General features: G+C 42.8%; 1 protein-coding gene across 1 annotated transcript in view; it reads right to left on the reverse strand.

The window, feature by feature from the left end:
• The window catches only part of LOC122792799 (extracellular matrix organizing protein FRAS1-like), a 4,352,848-nt gene that overhangs the window by 4,109,077 nt on the left and 223,422 nt on the right, over window positions 1-20,349 (reverse strand). Inside the window, exon 6 of the mRNA XM_044060368.1 lies at window positions 8,582-8,665. Within this exon, the coding sequence (XP_043916303.1) occupies window positions 8,582-8,665 (84 nt within the window). The remainder of the gene's footprint in view (window positions 1-8,581; window positions 8,666-20,349) is intronic.

Here is a 20,349-nt window from a genome sequence, read left to right on the forward strand (position 1 = left end):
TCAGAAGACCATAAACTGGAACAAGAAAGTTGCAAAAGAAAAAAAAAATGTTGCCTTTTTTAGGTGCATTGTTGTCTCTTGTGTCCTTGTGGTAATAGTACTTTACATTTGAAATATGAGCAGTTTAGTCTCAGGGAAACGTATGGGAAGTGACAACAAACTGGTTTTGTATAAATCCAAAGGTGTCACTTTTAACAGTTATCTTGGCATTAAAACCTAACAAAGTAAGTGCAAAAATATAAATATCTAGTAACTGTCATAGGCAATCATTTAAGAATTATATCTATTTTATTTCATTTATGCTGACACTGTCTCAAGTTTAGGATTTCTGGCCGATTTACTTAGAAAGTACAGTTTTGTACCTACCATAAATGTAGATGTTCGAGTGCAAATACAGCAGCAGTCAAAGTACAGTTTTGTACCTACCATAAATGTAGATGTCCGACAGATATGCAACTGCAGTCCTTACATATGGGTTGTCCTGCCTCAGGCAGCCCTCGGTGGGCCGGATTCCAAAGTCTGGGTCCGGCGTCGGCTGATGTCGCCTCCTCCCCGACGTCAGAGCGGCTGGGGTATAAAAGCATCAGCCGACGCCATCTTCCTCAGTGTTTCTTGCCCAGATGCCAGGTGCCCTCCAAGGAAGGCTAAATTTAGAACTGGATAAAAAATTCCAGACAAACACAATAGCAATAAACAGATACACCATAACAGATATCCCCAGCTAAGTATAAAAGGAGGGAAGTGGACCCAATACACAGAGGGGTAGGAGGGAGGGAAAACCTGACTGCAGTTGCATATCTATCTGACATCTAAATTTATGGTAGGTACAAAACTGTACTATGCCCTTCAAGAATGCAACTGCAGTCCTTACATATGGGTTGAATACCATAGCCAAGCTGGGGGTGGTAGGTTCTAAGATAAGGATGGTGTAGCTAAAATGCCCTGCAGGACTGCCGAAGCAAAGTCTGCTTGGGATCTGGAATATAAAGGCAGGTGGTAGTGCTTGGGAAATGTATGCACGGAGCTCCATGTAGCAGCTTCTAGAATGTCCTTTGTAGCCACCCCTCTTAGGAAGGCTGTGGAGGTGGCTGTAGCTCTGGTGGAGTGTGGCCTGATATTGGCTGGCACACCCTTTCCATGGAAAGAATAACAGAATCTGATGCAATGTCCAATCCATTTTGAAATTGTTTGTTTGGAAATTGCCTTTCCTTGCACTCCAGGAGCGTATGCTACAAATAGTTGGTCAGACTTTCTGTTGGCCTTTGTTCTGTCCAAGTAGTAGCGTAGTTGTCTGTGTATGTCCAAAATGTGCAACAGCTTTTCCCGTTTATTTTGAGGATTGTGGAAGAAGGTGGGCAGGTGAATTGCTTGATTTAGAGACACCCTGGATATCACTTTTGGCATAAAAGAAGGATTTGTTCTTAAAGAAACCCTGTCCTGATGAAAAATGAGAAATGGAGGTACTGCCATGAGGGCCTGTATCTCCGAAACTCTTCTTGCTGAGGTAATTGCCAACAGGAAAACTGTTTTCCAGGAAAGAAATTGCAATTCTGAAGATGCTGCTGGTTCAAAAGGAGGAAGAGTTAATTTTTCCAACACGAAGTTGAGGTCCCATGCAGGCACTGGTGGTTTTCTGGGAGGCTTGATATTCTTTATCCCTCTTAGAAATCGTCTTAGTAAAGGATGTGAAAACACAGGTGGATCACAGTTGTATTTTGCTGAAATTGCTGAAGCGTGTATTTTTATGGAAGAATATGAAAGTCCATTATGCAGCATTTCTGCCAAGTACTCCAGAATCTGTGGGATGTTCATTACTGATGCATCCTGACCCTTGTTGGCATTCCAGATGTTGAACCTCTTCCATTTGGCTAAATAAGTTTTTCTGGTGGAAGGCCTGCGTGCTTCCAGTAGGATCCCTTGAACTTTTTTGGAGAGAGAAATATGGGGAGAAGTCATGTAACCCTCCAAGCTGTCAGTTGCAATGTTTGCAGGTTTGGATGAACAGTCCTGTAATTGTGCTGAGTTATAAGTAGAGGCCATAGAGGCAGGGGCCACGGTCTGGTGCGAGTTATGCTCCTTAGTAATGGGTACCAGTGCTGTCTTGGCCAGTCTGGAGCTATCAAAATGCCTTTCGGTTGTTCTGCTTTGATCTTCAGTAACACCTTGGTCATTAATGGTAGGGGCGGGAATGCATAGATTGTTAGAGAATTCCAACTGAAGGAGAGAGCATCTATTCTCCAGGCTTGAGGATGGTGTGTCCTTGAGTAGAACTTTTTCAGATGATGATTGTGGTGTGAGGCAAAGAGATCTATGTCCGGCCTTCCACATGCATGAGTTATTTGTGAAAAAATGTCTGGATGCAACATCCATTCGTGGGGGTCCATAATGTTTCTGCTTAGACTGTCCGCCAGAATATTGTCCCTGCCTGGAACAAACTGGGATTCCAACTGTATGTTCAGTTTCAGGGACTTTTCCCAAAGAGTCATTGTTAGTCTGCAAAGGGGGTAAGAATGAGTGCCTCCCTGCTTGTTTATGTACCACATAACAGTGGTGTTGTCTGTCTTTATTAGCAGATGACCTTGTTGAAGAAATTTTCCGAAGGCCTCGATTGCATGAATCACTGCCAGCATCTCTTTTTGATTGATGTGCAGATGCAATTCCCGGGGAGCCCATTGCTCTTGAATGCATCTGCCTTCCATGTGCGCCCCCCCATCCATGATCTGAGGCGTCCGTTGTAATGGTTTGGCTTGCTTGAGGTTTGTTGAAGGACATGCCTTTGTTTAGCTGGCTTGCTTGTGCCCACCACAAAAATTCCTTTTGTAGACATGGAATGAGTGGAATAATTGCTTCTAAGTTGTGGCTGTGTTGAGACCATAGACTTTTTAGGTACCATTGTAGTTTTCTCATGTGTAGTCTTGCCAGTGGGATCAGGAGAATGCAAGATGCCATGAAACCCAGGGCCTGCAGGATTTTCCTTGCAGTCATCTGGGTGTGCTTTGCTAGGCTTTTGAAGTAATCTGGTAATTGTTCTTGTTTTTCTTCTGTGAGGAAATCCATTTGTGAATTTGTGTCCAGTTTGGCTCCTAGAAAAATTATTTGTTGGGATGGCAGTAGTCTTGATTTTTGAATGTTGACTGTGTATCCCAAAAGCCTGTAGTAAGTGAATGACATAGTCCAAGTTTCTTATCAAGGCTTGCTGGCTGTCCGCTTGTATAAGGCAGTCGTCCAGATAAGGGTATATTTGTATCCCCTGAAGTCTGCAATGTGCAATTACTGATGCCAGGCATTTCGTGAATACTCTGGGCGCAGTAGATAAGCCAAAAGGCAATGCTGAGAATTGATAATCCTCTGACCCTGCAAGAAATCTGAGGTATCTTCTGCAGCTGTGTCTGATTGGGACATGCAAGTATGCCTCCTTGAGGTCCAGAGTAACCAGCCAAGACCCCTTGCCCAGCATGGGAAGAAGTTGCTGTAACGTCAGCATTTTGAATTTTGGCACAATGAGAAAAGTGTTTAGAGCGGACAATTCCAGTATAGGTCTCCATTGCTTTTCTTTTCTTGGAACAAGGAACAGTCTTGAGTAGAATCCCTGGCCTTGTTCCTGAGGAGGAACTTTTTCTATTGCTTTGATTTGTAGCAGCTTTGAAACTTGTATTAGTGCCTCTGCCCTTTGATTGTGTGGCAGGTTTGGCATGCCTTGTCTTGTTGGTAAGGTATGGAAGTGGAACCTGTAACCTTTGTCTATTATGTTTAAAATCCATCCGTCCTTTGTAAAAACGTGCCAATTTTTTGAAAATAAGGATAACTTTCCGCCTAAAGGAGTTTCTCTTTGAGCCTTGGTCGACGGTGTCAAAGACAAGTCATTGTGATTGTCCCTGTGGAGCAGTGGGAGTCCCTGCGCCACTTCTCTGATTAGTTGGTTGCCATTGGCGGCCCCTGTAGGAGCCTCGGTATTGCCCTCTACCTCGAGCACGCCTGCTTTTTCCCCTTTGAAACTTGTCAGTGTCTGGAAAGGATCAATTCTTCGAAGGCCAATTCCTGCTGAACCTTGGTGGCTGAACCTGGAGGAAATCTTTGACTGTTTGTACTGATTTAGCCATTTCCTCAATTGATTTCAACACACCCTGTGCATTAGCACCACATAGCTTGTCTTTTTCCAGAGGTGCATCTAGAAGCTTTACTTTAACATGGTCTGGCAATGACTGTTCTTTCAACCAAGCATGTCTACGTATGACGGCCCCTGTCATAGCTGCCCAACATGAAGCTTCCAATGCATCATAACCACACTGAAGAAAATGATTGCTAACCTGCTGAGTATTATGAACCAAATCCTGCAAAGCCTTTCTATCTACAGGCTCAGGAGAAAATCCTGATACTGAAACATATGAAAAAGACAGTTAAGAGCCCTCATGGCAAGGGTGGTAGAGGTATAAACTTTATTACCCCACCTCTCCAGGGACCTAGCTTCCCTGTCTGCGGGCAAAGGATTCTTGGTCGTGGAAGTGGCCACTACTTTGGGACCCTGAGAAATAGTTTCTAGGTCAACCGAGTGGGCCTTAAAGAGATGCTTATGAGTTTCAGGAACCCTATAATATCTGTCAGGCTTGACAGGAGCAGGAGGGAGAGAATCAGGAGAAGTACTGGAGTCTGAGTACACATCATCCAATACATCCAACACTGGAGGAATAGCTAAAGGCCTGTGCTGGGGTAACTTAAGGAAGGTCCAAAGCCTTTTCCTGGAGTCCGAGAAATCCTGGCCCTGCCACTGAAAATGCTCTCTCATGGAGTGTAGAACTTGCCCGAAAGAAATATCCTCAGGAGGAGAGGCAGAGGGAATGGATTCATCTGCATCAGAATCCTCGTAGGCCGGGAAGGGTTCTTCCTGGGAATCTGAAAGGCCTGACTCACCAGAGGCTTCATCTGAAGAAAGGGTATCTGTCTGCTCAACCCTAGGCCTTTTGTCTGAAGGCGGCTGAGAACCTCTGTCTGGATGAGCCTGAGAGCCCCTGACTAAAGAATTTAGATCTGCAGCTAAAGTCATGAGCTGTTTATCCGAAGTGGGAGTCTGTGAAAATGATTTAGGATGGTGAGGCTTAGCCTGGCTGGCAGCCTTAGCACGTGTGCAGGCCTTGATGGACATAGACACAGGAGGCCTAGCTGCCCCACATGCTGGAGTAACTTTGTCCACCGGTATGGTGTTAGGCAAATCTTGGGCTTCGGTTTCAGGAGGAAAAACAACAACCGGCACCGGGGAAGCCTCCGGGACCGAAGTGTGCGGTAAAGCGGTGTCATCGGCCTGGAGCGGTTGAATTACTGCCTCCGAAGAGACCGATGCACTCGCGGTAGGCTTAGGCGTGGTGTCGGTGGAAGTCACGGGCCGCGAAGGTTGGTCCCGGTCCTTCCGTTTTTTGGAAACGTGTGCTGTCGGAAGTTCCGACGGCATGATACAGGAGTAATTTTCCCCAAAAAAGTCTTCAGCAAATTCTGCCCGGCGCCTAAGTGTGCGCTTATTGAAGCAAGCACAGGCAGCACAGGCCGAGACGTTGTGGTCTGGGCCGAGGCAGGGAAGGCAGTAAGAATGGAAGTCCTTATGAGGTATTTGTTTACCACAAGACAAACAATTATTAACTTTTTCAGTTTTGTCTGACATCGGCTGAGGCAAGAAAAGGTTCCCCAATGGGGTACTTAGCTTTTTGATGACTTCGGTATCTGAAAACACAGGAGCTGGCCGACCGGCACTTGCGAACTGCTTCTGCTTCAGGCACCGCGCGGCAAGAAAGACTGAAGAAGATGGCGTCGGCTGATGCTTTTATACCCCAGCCACTCTGACATCGGGGAGGAGGCGACATCAGCCAACGCCGGACCCAGACTTTGGAATCCGGCCGACCAAAGGGCTGCCTGAGGCAGGACAACCCATATGTCAGGACTGCAGTTGCATTCTTGAAGGACATCCAGTTATTGATGAAATTTGCAGAGTGATTAGTATAGATGACACTTCAGAGCAAGTGGCAAATTGATCTGATTTGGTGTCATGCCTGGCATTCAAGTTCAGCAGCCTTATGGATAGCGGGAAGAAGCTCCTGTTCAGTCTAGATGTTTTGCAGTGTAAACTGCAATAACACCTGCCCAAGGGAAGGCAGAAGTACTTGCCAATGGCAGGCTGAGTGGGATCATTGATTATCATTATCACTGATATCACGGATATGCTGTCTGTAGTTAAATAAGATTGATTATAATTTAACATTTTATTATAGTTATCTCACCAATACGGAAACACAGCAATTGTATGCCATTATGTTCCAAGACTCATATCACACTGTTCACATACATGCCTGTAGATGTTAATTGTAACTGTAACATGCAGATTTGGGTTCCTATCAGAAGGGCAGCACCCATAACTTAGAGTACATAACTTTGAGAAACACTGTCTGGATGTAAAAGCTGTAAACAAAATGCAGTAAATGTTAAAATCTGCTATACTTCCAGTAAAGTAGCTTTGCAGGGGCTTGACCAAGCCATACCTATCAACACAGAGGCAAAGCTCCCTACATCCCTGCTACTGGAATATACAAACTCACTTTAGTTCGGGGGGGGGGGGTATATCAGAATCCTGGACTTGCAACTTATTAATCTGCATAATTAGTCTCTTTATTCCGAGGATCTTTATTCTTGTCTTCTGAATTTAACAAGAACTCCTAGAATAAAGGTGTGCTACAGAGCTATGCTGTGAGTCTCTAAAAAAGTCAGTGCCATGAGCCACATACTTGCTTGGCAGTGCCCCACCACAGGGGGTGGGGCAAAATGGATGACCAGTATGGGGGATCAGTCATCATCATCTTTCGGCTTTTCCCGTTAGGGGTCGCCACAGCGGATCATCTCTTTCCATTTCTTCCTATCCTCTACATCTTGCTCTGTCACATCAACCGCCTGCATGTCCTCTCTCACCACATCCATAAACCTTATCTAAGGCCTTTCTCTTTTCCTCTTACCTGGCAGCTCCATCCTTAGCATCTTTTTCCCAATATACCCATCATCCCTCCTCAGCACATGTCCAAACCAACGCAATCTCGTCTCTCTTGCTTTGTCTACAAACTGTCCAACATGAGCTGACCCTCTAATATACTGATTCCTAATCCTATCCATCCTAGCCACACCAATTGCAAATCTTAACATCTTTAACTCTACCACATCCAGCTCTGACTCCTGCCTTTTTGTCAATGCCACGGACTCCAACCCATATAACATAGCTGGTCTCACTACCCTCTTGTAGACCTTCCCTTTCAGTCTTACTGGTACCCATCTGTCACAAATCACTCCTGACACACTTCTCCACCCATTCCACCCTGCCTGTACTCTCTTCTTCACCTCTCTTTCACATTCACCATTACTCTGAACTGTTGATCCCAAGTACTTAAACTCGTCCACCTTTACCAACTCTACTCCCTGCATCCTCACCATTCCTCTACCCTCCCTCTCATTTACACACATATATTCCTGTCTTAGCCCTGCTGACCTTCATTCCTCTGCTCTCTTGAGCATATCTCCACCTCTCCAGAGTCTCCTCAATCTGATTCCTACTCTCACTACAGATCACAATGTCATCTGCAAACATCATAGTCCACAGGGCCTCCTGTCTGATCTCATCTGTCAACCTGTCCATCACCACTGCAAATAAGAAAGGACTCAGAGCTGATCCTTGATGTAATCCCACCTCCAGCTTAAATGGATCTGTCACTCCCACTGCAGTCCTCACCACTGTCACACTACCCTCGTACATATCCTGTACCACTCTTACATACTTCTCTGCCACTCCCGACTTCCTCATACAATACCGCAACTCTTCTGTAGGCACCCCGTCATATGCTTTCTCCAAGTCTACAAAGACACAATGCAACTCCTTCTGACCTTCTCTGTATTTCTCCAATAACACTCTCAGAGCAAACATTGCATCTGTAGTGCTCTTTCCTGGCATGAAACCATACTGCTGATCACTAATCATCACCTCCCTTCTTAACCTAGCTTCTACTACTCTTTCCCATAACTTCAAGCTGTGACTGATCAATTTTATCCTTCTGTAGTAGTACTTTTTCTCCACTCCTCAGGCATCCTCTGACGTTCCAAAATTTCATTAAACAATCTAGTTAAAAATTCCACTGCCATTTCTACTAAGCACCTCCATGCTTCCATTGGTATGTCATCTGGGCCAACAGCCTTTCCATTCTTCATCCTCTTCATAGCTGTCCTTACTTCCTCCTTGCTAATCTGTTTCACTTCCTGATCAACTATCCCCACACATCATCCAACCTTCTCTCTCTCTCATTCTCTTCATTCATCAGCCTCTCAAAATACTCTTTCCATCTACTCAACACACTCTCCTCACTTGTGAGTACCTTTCCCTCACTATCCTTTATCAGTGCTGGAACTTAAATATAAATAAAAGATATCTACATCTCTGAAACTCAGAGTCACAAAAGATTCAGATATGTTAACCACAGTTTTTTTTTTCCAAGAACACAAATAAACATTTATTAAAGGCATAAGATGCACTTCTTGGCAACAGCCTTAAAACAATGAAAGTTACCTTATACTCTGTCCCATCTAGTAAACAAGAGCTGGGCACACATTCAGGGCAGCATTTTCCTGGGAGGAGACTGACGTTTTCATTCTAAAAAAAAAAAAAAAATGTAAAAAAAGACTCAAAATTGATTTAAGCAGAAATAGATTTAAGCAGTTACAGTACTGAACCTTTCATTACTTTACTACTGTCCACAACATCTCATCTGGTTGATAAAAATATGCTTGACCTTTATATAAATGTAAAGGGACTAAAAATATTCATTGTTTGTATTTTGTGTCTTACTATTCATATCCATAATCAAAACCTTCCAGTTTCTCAGTTTTTTTGTACTATCTTTGGATACGTGTGCCACAACAGAATCCTTTTTAATCCGTACATATAAATGCTTCATCTTACCATGTCGTCATGGGTAAAGATTATTCAATTTACATGTGGGTATACAAGTTACCACTATAGCTTTTGTTTTATTTTCACTTATTTCAGATTCCATAAGTACCTGAAACCAACATGCAACATGTTGCACAACACCAAAATGTCCTTTTCTGGATTTGTCAAGTATAAAATAATGTCATCTGTAAATTAATATCATCTGATGAATAAAATATCATTAAATATAATCTACAAAAAAAATACCATCTGCAAATAAAGCCAAACTCTTATTATGCTAAACAAGGTGGCCAAATTTGCTGCCAATGAACAATATGACACATCACTGCCAAGCCCTTAAATCTGGAAATGGATCGAACTACACCAGCACCTTGTTTGTATGACTAGCTACAGGCCTTACTGTCATACATAACCCCTGGACTGCCTAGCATTAAACTCTGTTTTACCTACCTATCACAGAACTAAAACCCTTCGTGCATGACAAGTAACGCATCATTATTTGTAAACCTCAGAAATCCACTGCAAACACACTCAATTCTTGCTCAGTCACCAAAAATGGAATTCTCTTCCAAAGGCTATTAGATTAGCAACCAATCATCCTAACTTTCTTTAAACACCTTCTAACAGACCACTTATCAAATCCTTGGCTGAAATGCATCATTCCTTATCACCACTATAACTCACTCTCTTCACTGAGTGCTCTTTGTTCTTTATAAATAAGCAGTACTTTCCAAACACTGCTACTGCCTTAGATAATTATATATACCTTGACAAGAATTGTAAACATTATGCCTCAAGCTAATATTGTAAATAGTGTTTCATCTCTTTTCATCTTTTCATTCTGTTATTTGTATTTTTCTATCAGAGTACAATACTGTAAATAATCGATTTATCTTACCAAAATGTTTTGTAAATTAGCTTTGTAAACTGGAGCTTTTCACCCAGGGCCTCCTATTTAGAATGGGCTCTTATGACCTAGTCAGACCTTCCCATTAAACAAATACCAATAAATAAATTAAATATAAAAAGCTACCTTTCCTTGATTGGCATACCATTTATATTCTTGGGTTTTGTTTTCCCGTTGTTTTCTTGAATTACTGAGTCACTTATTTTCTTTGCTAACAGCTCTAAACAAAAAAAAGTAAAGGAAAGGGTACAGCCCTGCCTGGTTCCTTTGGTAAAATGCAATAAAAGAGAGAGGAATCCACCACCTTAACTCTTGCCTCCAACCCTTCATATAACCTCCTTAATAATTTTATTATACTCTAAAGGAATACAAATACTACCGTTATCCTCATAAAATCCCAGCTGACTCTACTGAATGCATTCTCTGCATCAAGACAGTACAGTTGTGTACACTTACCATAAATGTAGATGTTAGAGTGTATTCACTGTTACAGTCATTACATTTGGGTTATCTGCTTTGCAGTAGCCCTCAGTCGGCCTGACTAACAAAGTCATGCAGCAGACACCATTACATTAGTTTTTCTTGCCCCAGATGTCAGGTGCCCCCTAATGGAAAGCAATTAAATCTATAAATACAAGGATATACCTCCAACAGAAAAGCAAATGCACCAAAAAGCTTTTACAGCATAGTGAGAGTAGAGGTATAGCCAAAGGAAGAAAAGGGGGCTGGAGGGAGGGTAACCAGGACTGCAATAGTGAATACACTCAAACATCTACATTTATGGTAAGTGTACACAACTGTACTATGTTCTTCGTGTTTCACTGTTGCAGTCATTACATTTGGGTAGATTCCCAAAGCCAAGGTTGGGAGGAGGAATTTAAATATAAATAGGACCAGTTATAAGGCCCTGCAAGACTGCAGTGGCAAAACCAGCCCTGGATTTAGAGAAAATTGGCAAATGGTAATGCTTGGTGAAAGTATGTACAGGACTCCAGGTAGCAGCTTCTAAGATGTCCCTAGTAAGGACTCCCCTGAGAAAGGCTGTAGAGGTGGATGCAGCCCTGGTTGAATGGGGTCGGATGCCCTGTGGGATAGGTTTTCCATGGTGCTTATAGCAGAAATGAATGCAGTGGCCTATCCATTTTGAAATGGTTTGTTTTGAAATAGCTTTCCCCTCTGTCCCTGCAGCAAATGCCACCAGTAGTTGTTCAGATTTCCTTTGAGGTTTAGTCCTGTCCAAGTAGAATCTAAGCTGTCTGTATACAACTAAAGAGTACAGTATCCGTTCCCCTTTGTTCTATGGGTTAGAAAAAAAGGTAGGCAAATGAATGGACTGATTAACAGCCACACTAGATACCACCTTGGGCATGAAGGAGGGATTGGTTCTGAGGGACACCCTGTCCACATGAAAGATGATGAAAGGTTCCACTGCCATAAGGGCCTGTAATTCAGATACCCTTCTTGCAAAAGTGATTTTATTTATTTATTTAATATTTGTTGACCGGGAAAGTACGACTAGATTCCACAGATCCTGTTTTCAGCGGAGGCCCGGGGAGAAATGCACCAGATGCATGTCTTTAGAATTTAGATTGCCAAAAGGAACGCTGTTTTCCAGGAAAGAAATTTTAAATCTGCAGTAGCAGCTGGCTCGAAGGGAGGAAGAGTGAATTTCTCCAAGACAAAGTTAAGATCCCAGGCTGGAGTTGGAGCTCTCCTGGGTGGCCTTAGATTTTTGGCACCTCTGAGGAACTGTTTGAGCAGTGGGTGAGAGAAGAGGGGAGGCTCTGTGCTATAATGAGCTGAAATGGCTGAGGCATGAATTTTAATGGAGGAAAAAGACAAGCCCTTATGAAGCATCTCAGTTAAGTATTGTAGAATCTGAGATAAATTGGGCACTGCTGTGTTCATTCCTTGAGATTGGTTCCAAGCACAGAATCTTTTTTTCATTTTCAGCATAAGATTTTCTAGTACTAGGCCTCCTTGCCTCTAAAATGATATCCATCACTGATTTACTGAGGGATAGTAAAGGAGAGATTAGGCAATTAGCCAGGCTGTTAGGTTCAGGGTTTGCAGCTGAGGGTGCAGTCATGTTCTCCTGCTGAGACAACAGGGAAGGAGTCTGAGGCAGGTGCCATGGAGCCAAGCGTGACACACTGTGCAAGAGTGGGTACCAGTGTTGGCGAGGCCAGTCTGGTGCAATTAAAATTGTCCTTGGCTTGTCCTGTTTGATCTTTAGTAGTACCCTGGAGAGCAGAGGCATAGGAGGAAAGGCATAAATTGACAGTTTTTTTCCAGCTGAAGGATAGAGCATTCACTTTCCAAGCTTGCTTGTGGGGAATCATTGTGCAAAATTTGTCCAGTTGATGGTTCTGGGGGGAGGCAAGCAGGTCTATATCTGGACTCCCCCATTTGCTTGTCAACATGTTCAAAATACTTGGTTCCAGTTTCCATTCATGAGGGCCCATGAGGTTTCTGCTTAGCCCGTCTGCCAGTGTATTTAGTTTTCCTGGCAGGAATTGAGCTTGTAGATTCACCTGGCAGCTCAAGGCTGTGTTTCACAATGCCATGGCGAGTCTGCAGAGGGGGTACGAATGTGTACCCCCCTGCTTGTTTATGTACCATATGACAGTGGTGTTGTCTGTCTTTACCATTAGTTGTCCTGGAAGAATGTGGTCCTTGAAGACTGTCAGGGCATTCTGTACAGCTAACATTTCCTTTTGATTTATGTGCAGGTGCATTTGATTTGGGTTCCATTTGCCCTGAATGCACTTCCCTGCCAGGTGAGCCCCCTCCATGCATAGTCCGATGCGCCTGTTGTTAAGATTTGTTTGGCAGGGGGTAATGTGAATGGTAGTCCCCTGTTTTGGTGGCAGGCCTCTGCCCACCAAAGGAACTCTAGGCGTAGGCAAGGTATGATAGGAATCCTTGCTTCCAGATCCTGTGAATGTTGACACCATAAGCTTTTGAGATACCACTGCAGTTTCCTCATGCAGCCTTGCATATGGAATTAGAAGAATGCATGAGGTCATGAACCCCAAGGCTTGCAGTATTTGCTTTGCAGATAGCTGGGTTTTTGTGGCCACTTCTTTGAAGTAAGTTGTCAAATGTATCCGTTTCTCTGGCGTGAGGAAAGCCATCTGGGAAGTTGTATTCAAGCTTGCTCCCAGGAATATAATTTGTTGACAGGGTACCAAGTGGGATTTCTTTTCGTTTATGGTGAAATCCAGACAAGTCAGTACCCTCTGAATAAAGGCCAGCCGATTGAAGAGAATGTCCTTGCTTTCTGTCTGAATTAGACAATCATCCAGGTATGGTTCTTTGTCTGCAACATGCAATGACTGGAGCTAGGCATTTTGTGAATACCCTGGGTGCAGTAGATAAGCCAAAGGGCAGTGCAGAGAACTGATAGTGCATGTAGCCTGCCTTGAAGCATAGGTATCTTCTGCAAGACTCCCTAATAGGGATGTGCAGGTAGGCTTCTTTTAAGAACAGTGTCGCCAACCATGCATCCTTGCCTAGCATAGGAAGCAGCTGGTGAAAAGTCAGCATTTTGAATGTTGGAATCACCAGAAAGATGTTTAGAATGAAAAGGTCCAGGATAGGACGCCATGTATTGCCTTTTCTGGGTATCAGGAAAAGTCTCGAATAGAAACCTTGTCCCTTTTCCTTTTCTGGTACCAAATGAATAGCCCCCATGTTTAAGAGAGAGAGTACCTGATTTTGGGCCTCTGCCCACTGATTTGGGGGTAGATCTGGCCACCCCCTTGGTGTTGGTAACGTGTGGAAATTAAATCTGTATCCTTGGGACACTATATTTAAAACCCATTTGTCCTGGGTAATGAGTTCCCAGTTTTTGGTCTGCAGACCAATCTTTCTGCCTAAAGGAGCATTCAGTTGGGAAGTGATTGGAAGTCTTAAAAGCAAGTCATTGAGATGGTTTTCCACAGGGGGAGTCTTGCTGCTCCCAGGTTTGGGTGCGGAAACCCCCCACTGCCTAGTTTTGTGTGTCCCTTGGGACTGAAACCTGGGGTTTCTGCTGTGTCTGGGTTTGGCTTGAGAAAACCTGGAAGGGGCTGGAAAGGACCAATTTTTAGAGGGCCAGTGCCTACTAAATCTAGGAGGCTGAACTTGTAAGAAATATTTAACAGTTTGCATAGAGTTAGCTTTATCTTCCATCTTTTTAAGAACTTCCTCAGCCTTGTTGCCAAGCAGACTGTCCTGACTTTAAGGGAGCATCCAACAATTTAGCTTTAACATGATCTGGCAAAGATTGCTCCTTAAGCCAAGCATGCCTTCTGAGCACAGACCCAGTAACAACAGCCCTGCAAGAGGCCTCTAATGAATCAAAACCATATTGCAAAGTATGTTTTCCAACCTGTTCGCAGAATGCATTAAATCCTGTAATTCTTTATTTTCAGCACAGTCAGGCATTAACATCATTTTCTGTTTAAGCAATCCAATAATATGTTGTTGATATTTTAACATATGAAACTGGCATTTTAAAGCCCTAAAGGCAAAGGTTGCAGAAGTGTAAACTTTCTTACCCCATCTATCCAGCACCCTGGAGTCTCTATCAGTGGGGGTAAGATTTTCAGCAGTAGAAGCCTTAATGCCCTTGGGTCCCTGTGAAACAGTCTCTGGATCCGCAACAGGATTTTTAAAAAGGAACTTGTGAAAATCAGGAAGCCTGTGATATCTGTCAGGTTTTCTGGGAGCAGGAGGCAAATAATCAGGGGCCAAACTAGATTCTGAAAAGGCATCATCAACAATGTCTAGTACAGGAGGTATAGCTAAAGGCCTATGCTGAGGCAGGAGTAAGAAATCCCTAAGCCTCTTTTTAGAATCAGAAAAATCCTGGCTTTCCCAGTGGAAATGCTCCCTTAGAGTATGTAAGGTTTCACCAAAAGAAAACTCCTCTGGAGGGGAAGCAGAGGGAACAGAGTCCTCTGCATCAGAATCCTCATAAGTAGATAAGGGAAAATCCAGATCATCAGAATAATTTGAAAAATCAGAATCCTTTTCAGAAGATTCATAAACAACTTCAGTCCTAGGTCTCTTAGAAGGGGGAGGTTGGCTTCGCCTGATTAGAGTTATAAGACCTTCAACCATTCTTATCATTTGTTTTTTAGGTATAGAGGCCTGAGCATGCAGCCTGGGCGTCGGTTTCTTAGGCATGGTTTGAGATTTTAGCCTAAATGAAGAAGGAGGCGTTGGTTTAGTATGCAAGTCCGTAGGCCTGAATACACCCACAGAAGCCGATGCCTGCACAGCGGTTCCAGACCCATCTAAGGTAGAGACATCCGCAGGTTCCACAGTTGAAGCATCTCACGGCATACCGGACTCCGAATGGGTCTCAGTAGAGGCCTGCGAGTCAGAAGTAGCGGGTATCAAGGGCTGCGAAAGCAGCTCACTGAGTACCGGCGAACTGGTGACTCGCTTAGGAGAAGCGTCGTCAGCATCTTTGGACCTCAGCGGCCTGTTTCTGTCTTTATCTTTGTGCTTTTTCAGAATCCCGGTAGTCAGAAGGCTAACCGATGACATTTCTGGGCAATTAAACCGAGAACCAAAATATTTAGAAGCAAAAATATACCGACAACAGATAGTGCGCTATTTAAATAAAGCACAAAACCGACAGCAAGGCACATTGTGGTCAGGGCCTAGGCAAGGAATACAGTACGAATGAAAATCTTTGTGAGGTATTTGCTTTCCACAAATAATGCAATTATTAACTTTTACTGATATCGGAAAGGAGCAAGAAAAAGTTTCCCCAATGGGGTACTTAACTTTAGTTGAAGACTTAGATTCTGAAACTCGAAAAAGAAAATTTCAGGAGTTGGCCGACCTGCACTTGCAAACTGCTTCTGCTTCGGGCACCGCATGGCAAGAAAGATGTAATGGCGTTGAATGCATGTTTTACACCCCTGACAACCTGACGTCATGGAAGAAGGGATAGCAACCGACGCAGGTCCCAAGACTTTGTTAATCAGGCCGACTGAGGGCTACTGCAAAGCAGATAACCCAAATGTAATGACTGCAACAGTGAAACACAAAGAACATCCACAAACAATATCATGGTTTTCTTATGATCTAATTCCCTTTCGATCAGCACTGATCTATTAATGTTTTGAAATGATTGCTCACCTCCAGAAAACCGGAACGATCCTCATCTATCAAAGTTGACAACACATGTGCCATTCTCATAGCTAGTATACACAAACACTTGACAATCACAGTTTAAAATTAAAATGGGTCTAGGTGAACACAGATCTGAAGGGTCTTCACCCTCTTTGGTCGCTGTAACTACCATAACTTTTTTACAAGACGTTTGTAGTACCCATTCCCTTTTTATAATATGTTAATCAAAACCTTTCAGATCTTTATTAATTTTCTTCCTTCCTAACTTCCAAACTTCCACAGGAATACCATGTGTTCTTGGAAATGCCCCTGTCAATTTACTCTGTTTATTTATTGATTGACATTCGATTAGAAGGAAAGTCTGACTGAGTAGAAGCCCATTTCAGTGGAGGCCTGGGGAGAAAAGATATAAATTATTACAAAACATTTTAACAACAATTTTACAATCTTCAAAAACAAAACAAATACTTCTGCAGTTTAAATACTAGAACAAATTAGCCATAATATAAAACATTGGTTAAGAATTGATCCAAGTTATATGACAATCATTTAGTATTTAGAAAAAATTTAAGCAGTCTATACAGAAATTAAAGGTAAGTTAGTTTAATACAAAGAGGAGCTCCAATATGAAGTCGGGGAAAACAGGCTTATGGTATATTTAGAGAGAAAGTCTGGGAAGAGAATCTAATTGAAGTAAGGAAGTAAGTGAAGAAGGGAAAGTAAGGAATTATAAGCAATGAAAAGGTACATGTTCAAATTTAGTGTTATAGCTTATACTGGTTTTATGCAACAATAGAAACAGATTTTAGCTAGAAGTCCATCAGAGTGGTTTTGAAAGATGGTAGGGAGGGTACTGACTTGACGGAAACAGGTATGTATTTCCAGTCCTTAATAACCTTGTACGAGTACAGACAATGCCCAGCAGATTTAATAGGTTTGTAGACAAGACAGTAGTTTTTGGTCACTGGACAGCAATGACCGACTGGGAACATAGTTGCATAGAAGAGATTTTAGTGCTGGACAGGCAGATGGATGCTGCATAACTTAACAGGTGTTAAGAAGCTGTCTATATATTAGTTGATGAGGCAGTTCTAACCAATTTAGACTTTTCTAGTGCTATACTGTGGTGGGTTCTAAAAGGGAAATTGGCTGCAAATTAGCAACTTTGTTATAGCATTGCTAAAGTTTTAAATTTTTGTGAAGCCTGGAGGTTAGTGAAGATGGGTGTGTCATAAGGAAGTGTGGGGAGGAGATAAGTAGTAGCAATTGTGGTTTTAGCTGCACTGGCAAGAAAGCTTTTGGCTCTGTAAAACATCGCTAGTTTTTGATGACTGATTATAGATCACAATCTTATCTCATCACTTCCTATCTTAGCTATTCACTGTTGAGTTGCATCTTCCTCTAACCCTAGTATAACTATTTCATAAATATTTCCATTTGTGCCTTTTTTTGTTTTTTCAAATTCCTCTGCTTTATACAATCTTTCATAAAACTTCTGAAATGTTTCTAATACCTCTGTAGAATCTCTTGTCATTTTTACTGTCATAGGCTCCCTAAGTTTGGCTATTTCATTTGATTTTATTTTAATTTTGGTTACTCAGGTAGAACACTGATCAAATTGATCAATTATAGGCTCAAGCCCAGGTTGCGAACATAAAATGTATAATGTAATAACACAGTCAAGTTGTGGTAAAATACAATGTGAATAATAAAACAGTTAAACTATATAAAACAAAGCTAACCTGTACATATTTACAAGTGATAGCTAAAGCACTACAGAGGAGTGGGGGAGTGGGTAGTATATTAAATGCTGAGGCTGACAAAGTTCTCAACAGTAGAAAATCAGTAGTGGTGTTACAGGTTTTACTGTTAAACAGAAGAGTGAGTACATGCCTTGAAACAGGTGAGGTGGGAGCTTTTTGTAAAGTAAGTTAGAAGTTGAGAGTGAAAAATAATATGAATATAGTAGAGAAGGATGAAACGGTAAAGCTTAAAGAAGAGGAAAGTAGAGGATGGGAACCTGGGAAATAGAGAAGTAGGTAGATTAGATGTCAGAGAAGTCAGAGGGATGGAACTGAAGTGAAGTGAAGGCCTAACCAGTGCATGACTGAGAGTAAGCATCGTTAGTTAGGTGACCTGGACTACTTCAGATTCACAGGTACTTACTAGGCTATTGATCTGTGATGATCTTAAACCTAACCTTACATTCCTATGGTAGATCTTAGCTCTTTTACTTTGCAGACAGATAACCCAGAAACAGAACAGACAATTATATGTTGGGGCAATTACATGTCTCCCCTATCCATGAGAGAAGGGGGTTCTAAACCAGTAATGAATTTGTGGTTACCCATCCATTCATCCAAATTGCAGTTGAATGCAATAAGAGAAGTGCATTGCTCTATGTGGATTTCAAGACAGTTCCACAGAAGTGGTATGCAATACAAAAATATCCTTACATCATCATCATCATCATCCCCCTTTTTCTACATGGGGTCGGGGTATAGTGTTAACTGTCGCCAACTCTCTCGATTCAGTGCCACATGCCTGCCTTCTTCAAAACTCATGCCTGACTGTTGCAGATCTTCTTTCTCACACTCTATCCACCTCTTTGCTGGATGTCCTCGCTTCCTCTTACCTTCTTCCTGTCTGTTCCAGACTGTCTTCTGTTTTTCTACACATGTGCCCAAACCACCGTAATCTGTTCTCTTTGATCTTTTCTGCAATTGGAGCTACTTTGGGTTCTGCTCTTATGTCCTCATTTCTTCATCTGCCCCACAGTGTGCATCCTATCGCCTTTCTCAGGCACATCATTTCCATCACCTCTAGCTTCTTCAACTGTTCTGCCTTTACTGCCCAGGTTTCTGCACCATACAGTAGTACTGGTCACGCCACTGTCTTGTACACCTTACTTTTCAGCTTCTTTCTCATTCTTCTGTCATAGACTACACCTGATACTCTATGTTGGCTGCAGCCCCTCTGATTCTAGCTTTGACCTCTTCATTCAGACACTTTGACCTCTTCATTCAGACTACCCGTCTCCTCAACTACCCCTCCCAGATACCTGAAGCTGTTTACCTGTTCCACTATCTTCCCTTCTAACTCTATTCTCAGCTTCTTCTGATTTCCCCAATTTACTGCCATTACCACTGTTTTATCTGTGCTTAGTTTTATCCTATGTGACTTCAGATTCGATTCCATTCTCCTATCCTTTGCTGAAGTTCTAGATCAGAGTCTGCCTATACTGCCACATTGTCTGCATACAACAGCTTTGTTGATCTGTCCCCTCCAACCTGTTTGCTAATGTAGTCCATCACCAGTATGAACAGCAGTGGGCTCAGAGCTGAACCCTGATGTACACCCACTGGGAACCCCTCTATGAGGCCGAACACCATCCGTACTTGATTCATTGGGTCCTTGTACATAGCCTGCACTAATTCTACCAATGTTTCTGGGACTTCAAACCACTGCAGTACTGCCCAGATCAGCTTTCTTGGGACCTTGTCATATGCTTTCTCCAAGTCTAGGAATGCCCAGATGGACTCTCTCCTCATCTCTTGCTTCTTCTCAAGTATCTGTCTCACTGCAAACATTGGGTCAGTTGTGCTGCATCCTGATCTGAATCCAAACTGCTCATCTCCATCCTACATTCTACTACTCTGCGTATCCATTTATCAATCACCCTCTCCAGAACTTTCATGCAATGTGACAGGAGTTTGATGCCTCTGTACTGCCCAAAGTTGTGTATGTCCCCTTTGTTCTTGTACACTGGCATGAGTATGCTTATTCTCCAGTCATCTGGGATATGCCTTTCTCTCCGCACTGCTATTAGTACCCTCAGAAGCCATTTCTCCCCTATCGCATCAAGTATCGTTATCCTATCTACTGTGACCACATCTGAGCCTGCTGCTTTCCCTGACTTTATCTTCCTTAGTGCTGTTCTTACTTCTTCTAGGGTGGGCTCCTCCTCTTCTTTCATTGTAGGCTGTTTCTGGGGCAGGACAGCTTCTGTGGGGTTTTCTTCATTCAGAAGCTGCTGGAAATACTCCTTCCATTTGCCTTTGATGTCCTCTGGGCTGGTGAGCAGGTTGTTGCTGGCATCCCTTATGAAGGGTGTCTTACTATCTTCTTTATCTTTCTGTCTTTGCCTTGAACCTGATATAGTTTCTTTATGCCCCTTACTGAGTTACTTTCCAGAAGTTGGTATAGTGCCGCCGATGTCCTATTCTTTGCTATTGCAACTTCTTTCTTAGCTTACAAGCCAGCCAGTATTCCTTCCTAGCCTGGTCAGACTTTTCTGTCTCCCACTTCCTTCCTGCACTCTTTCTTTTTTTCTGATGACTTC

This window comes from Protopterus annectens, chromosome 2.part0 (genome assembly GCF_019279795.1).
Source record: "Protopterus annectens isolate FY-2018-M chromosome 2.part0, PAN1.0, whole genome shotgun sequence".
NCBI classification, from domain to species: domain Eukaryota; kingdom Metazoa; phylum Chordata; order Ceratodontiformes; family Protopteridae; genus Protopterus; species Protopterus annectens.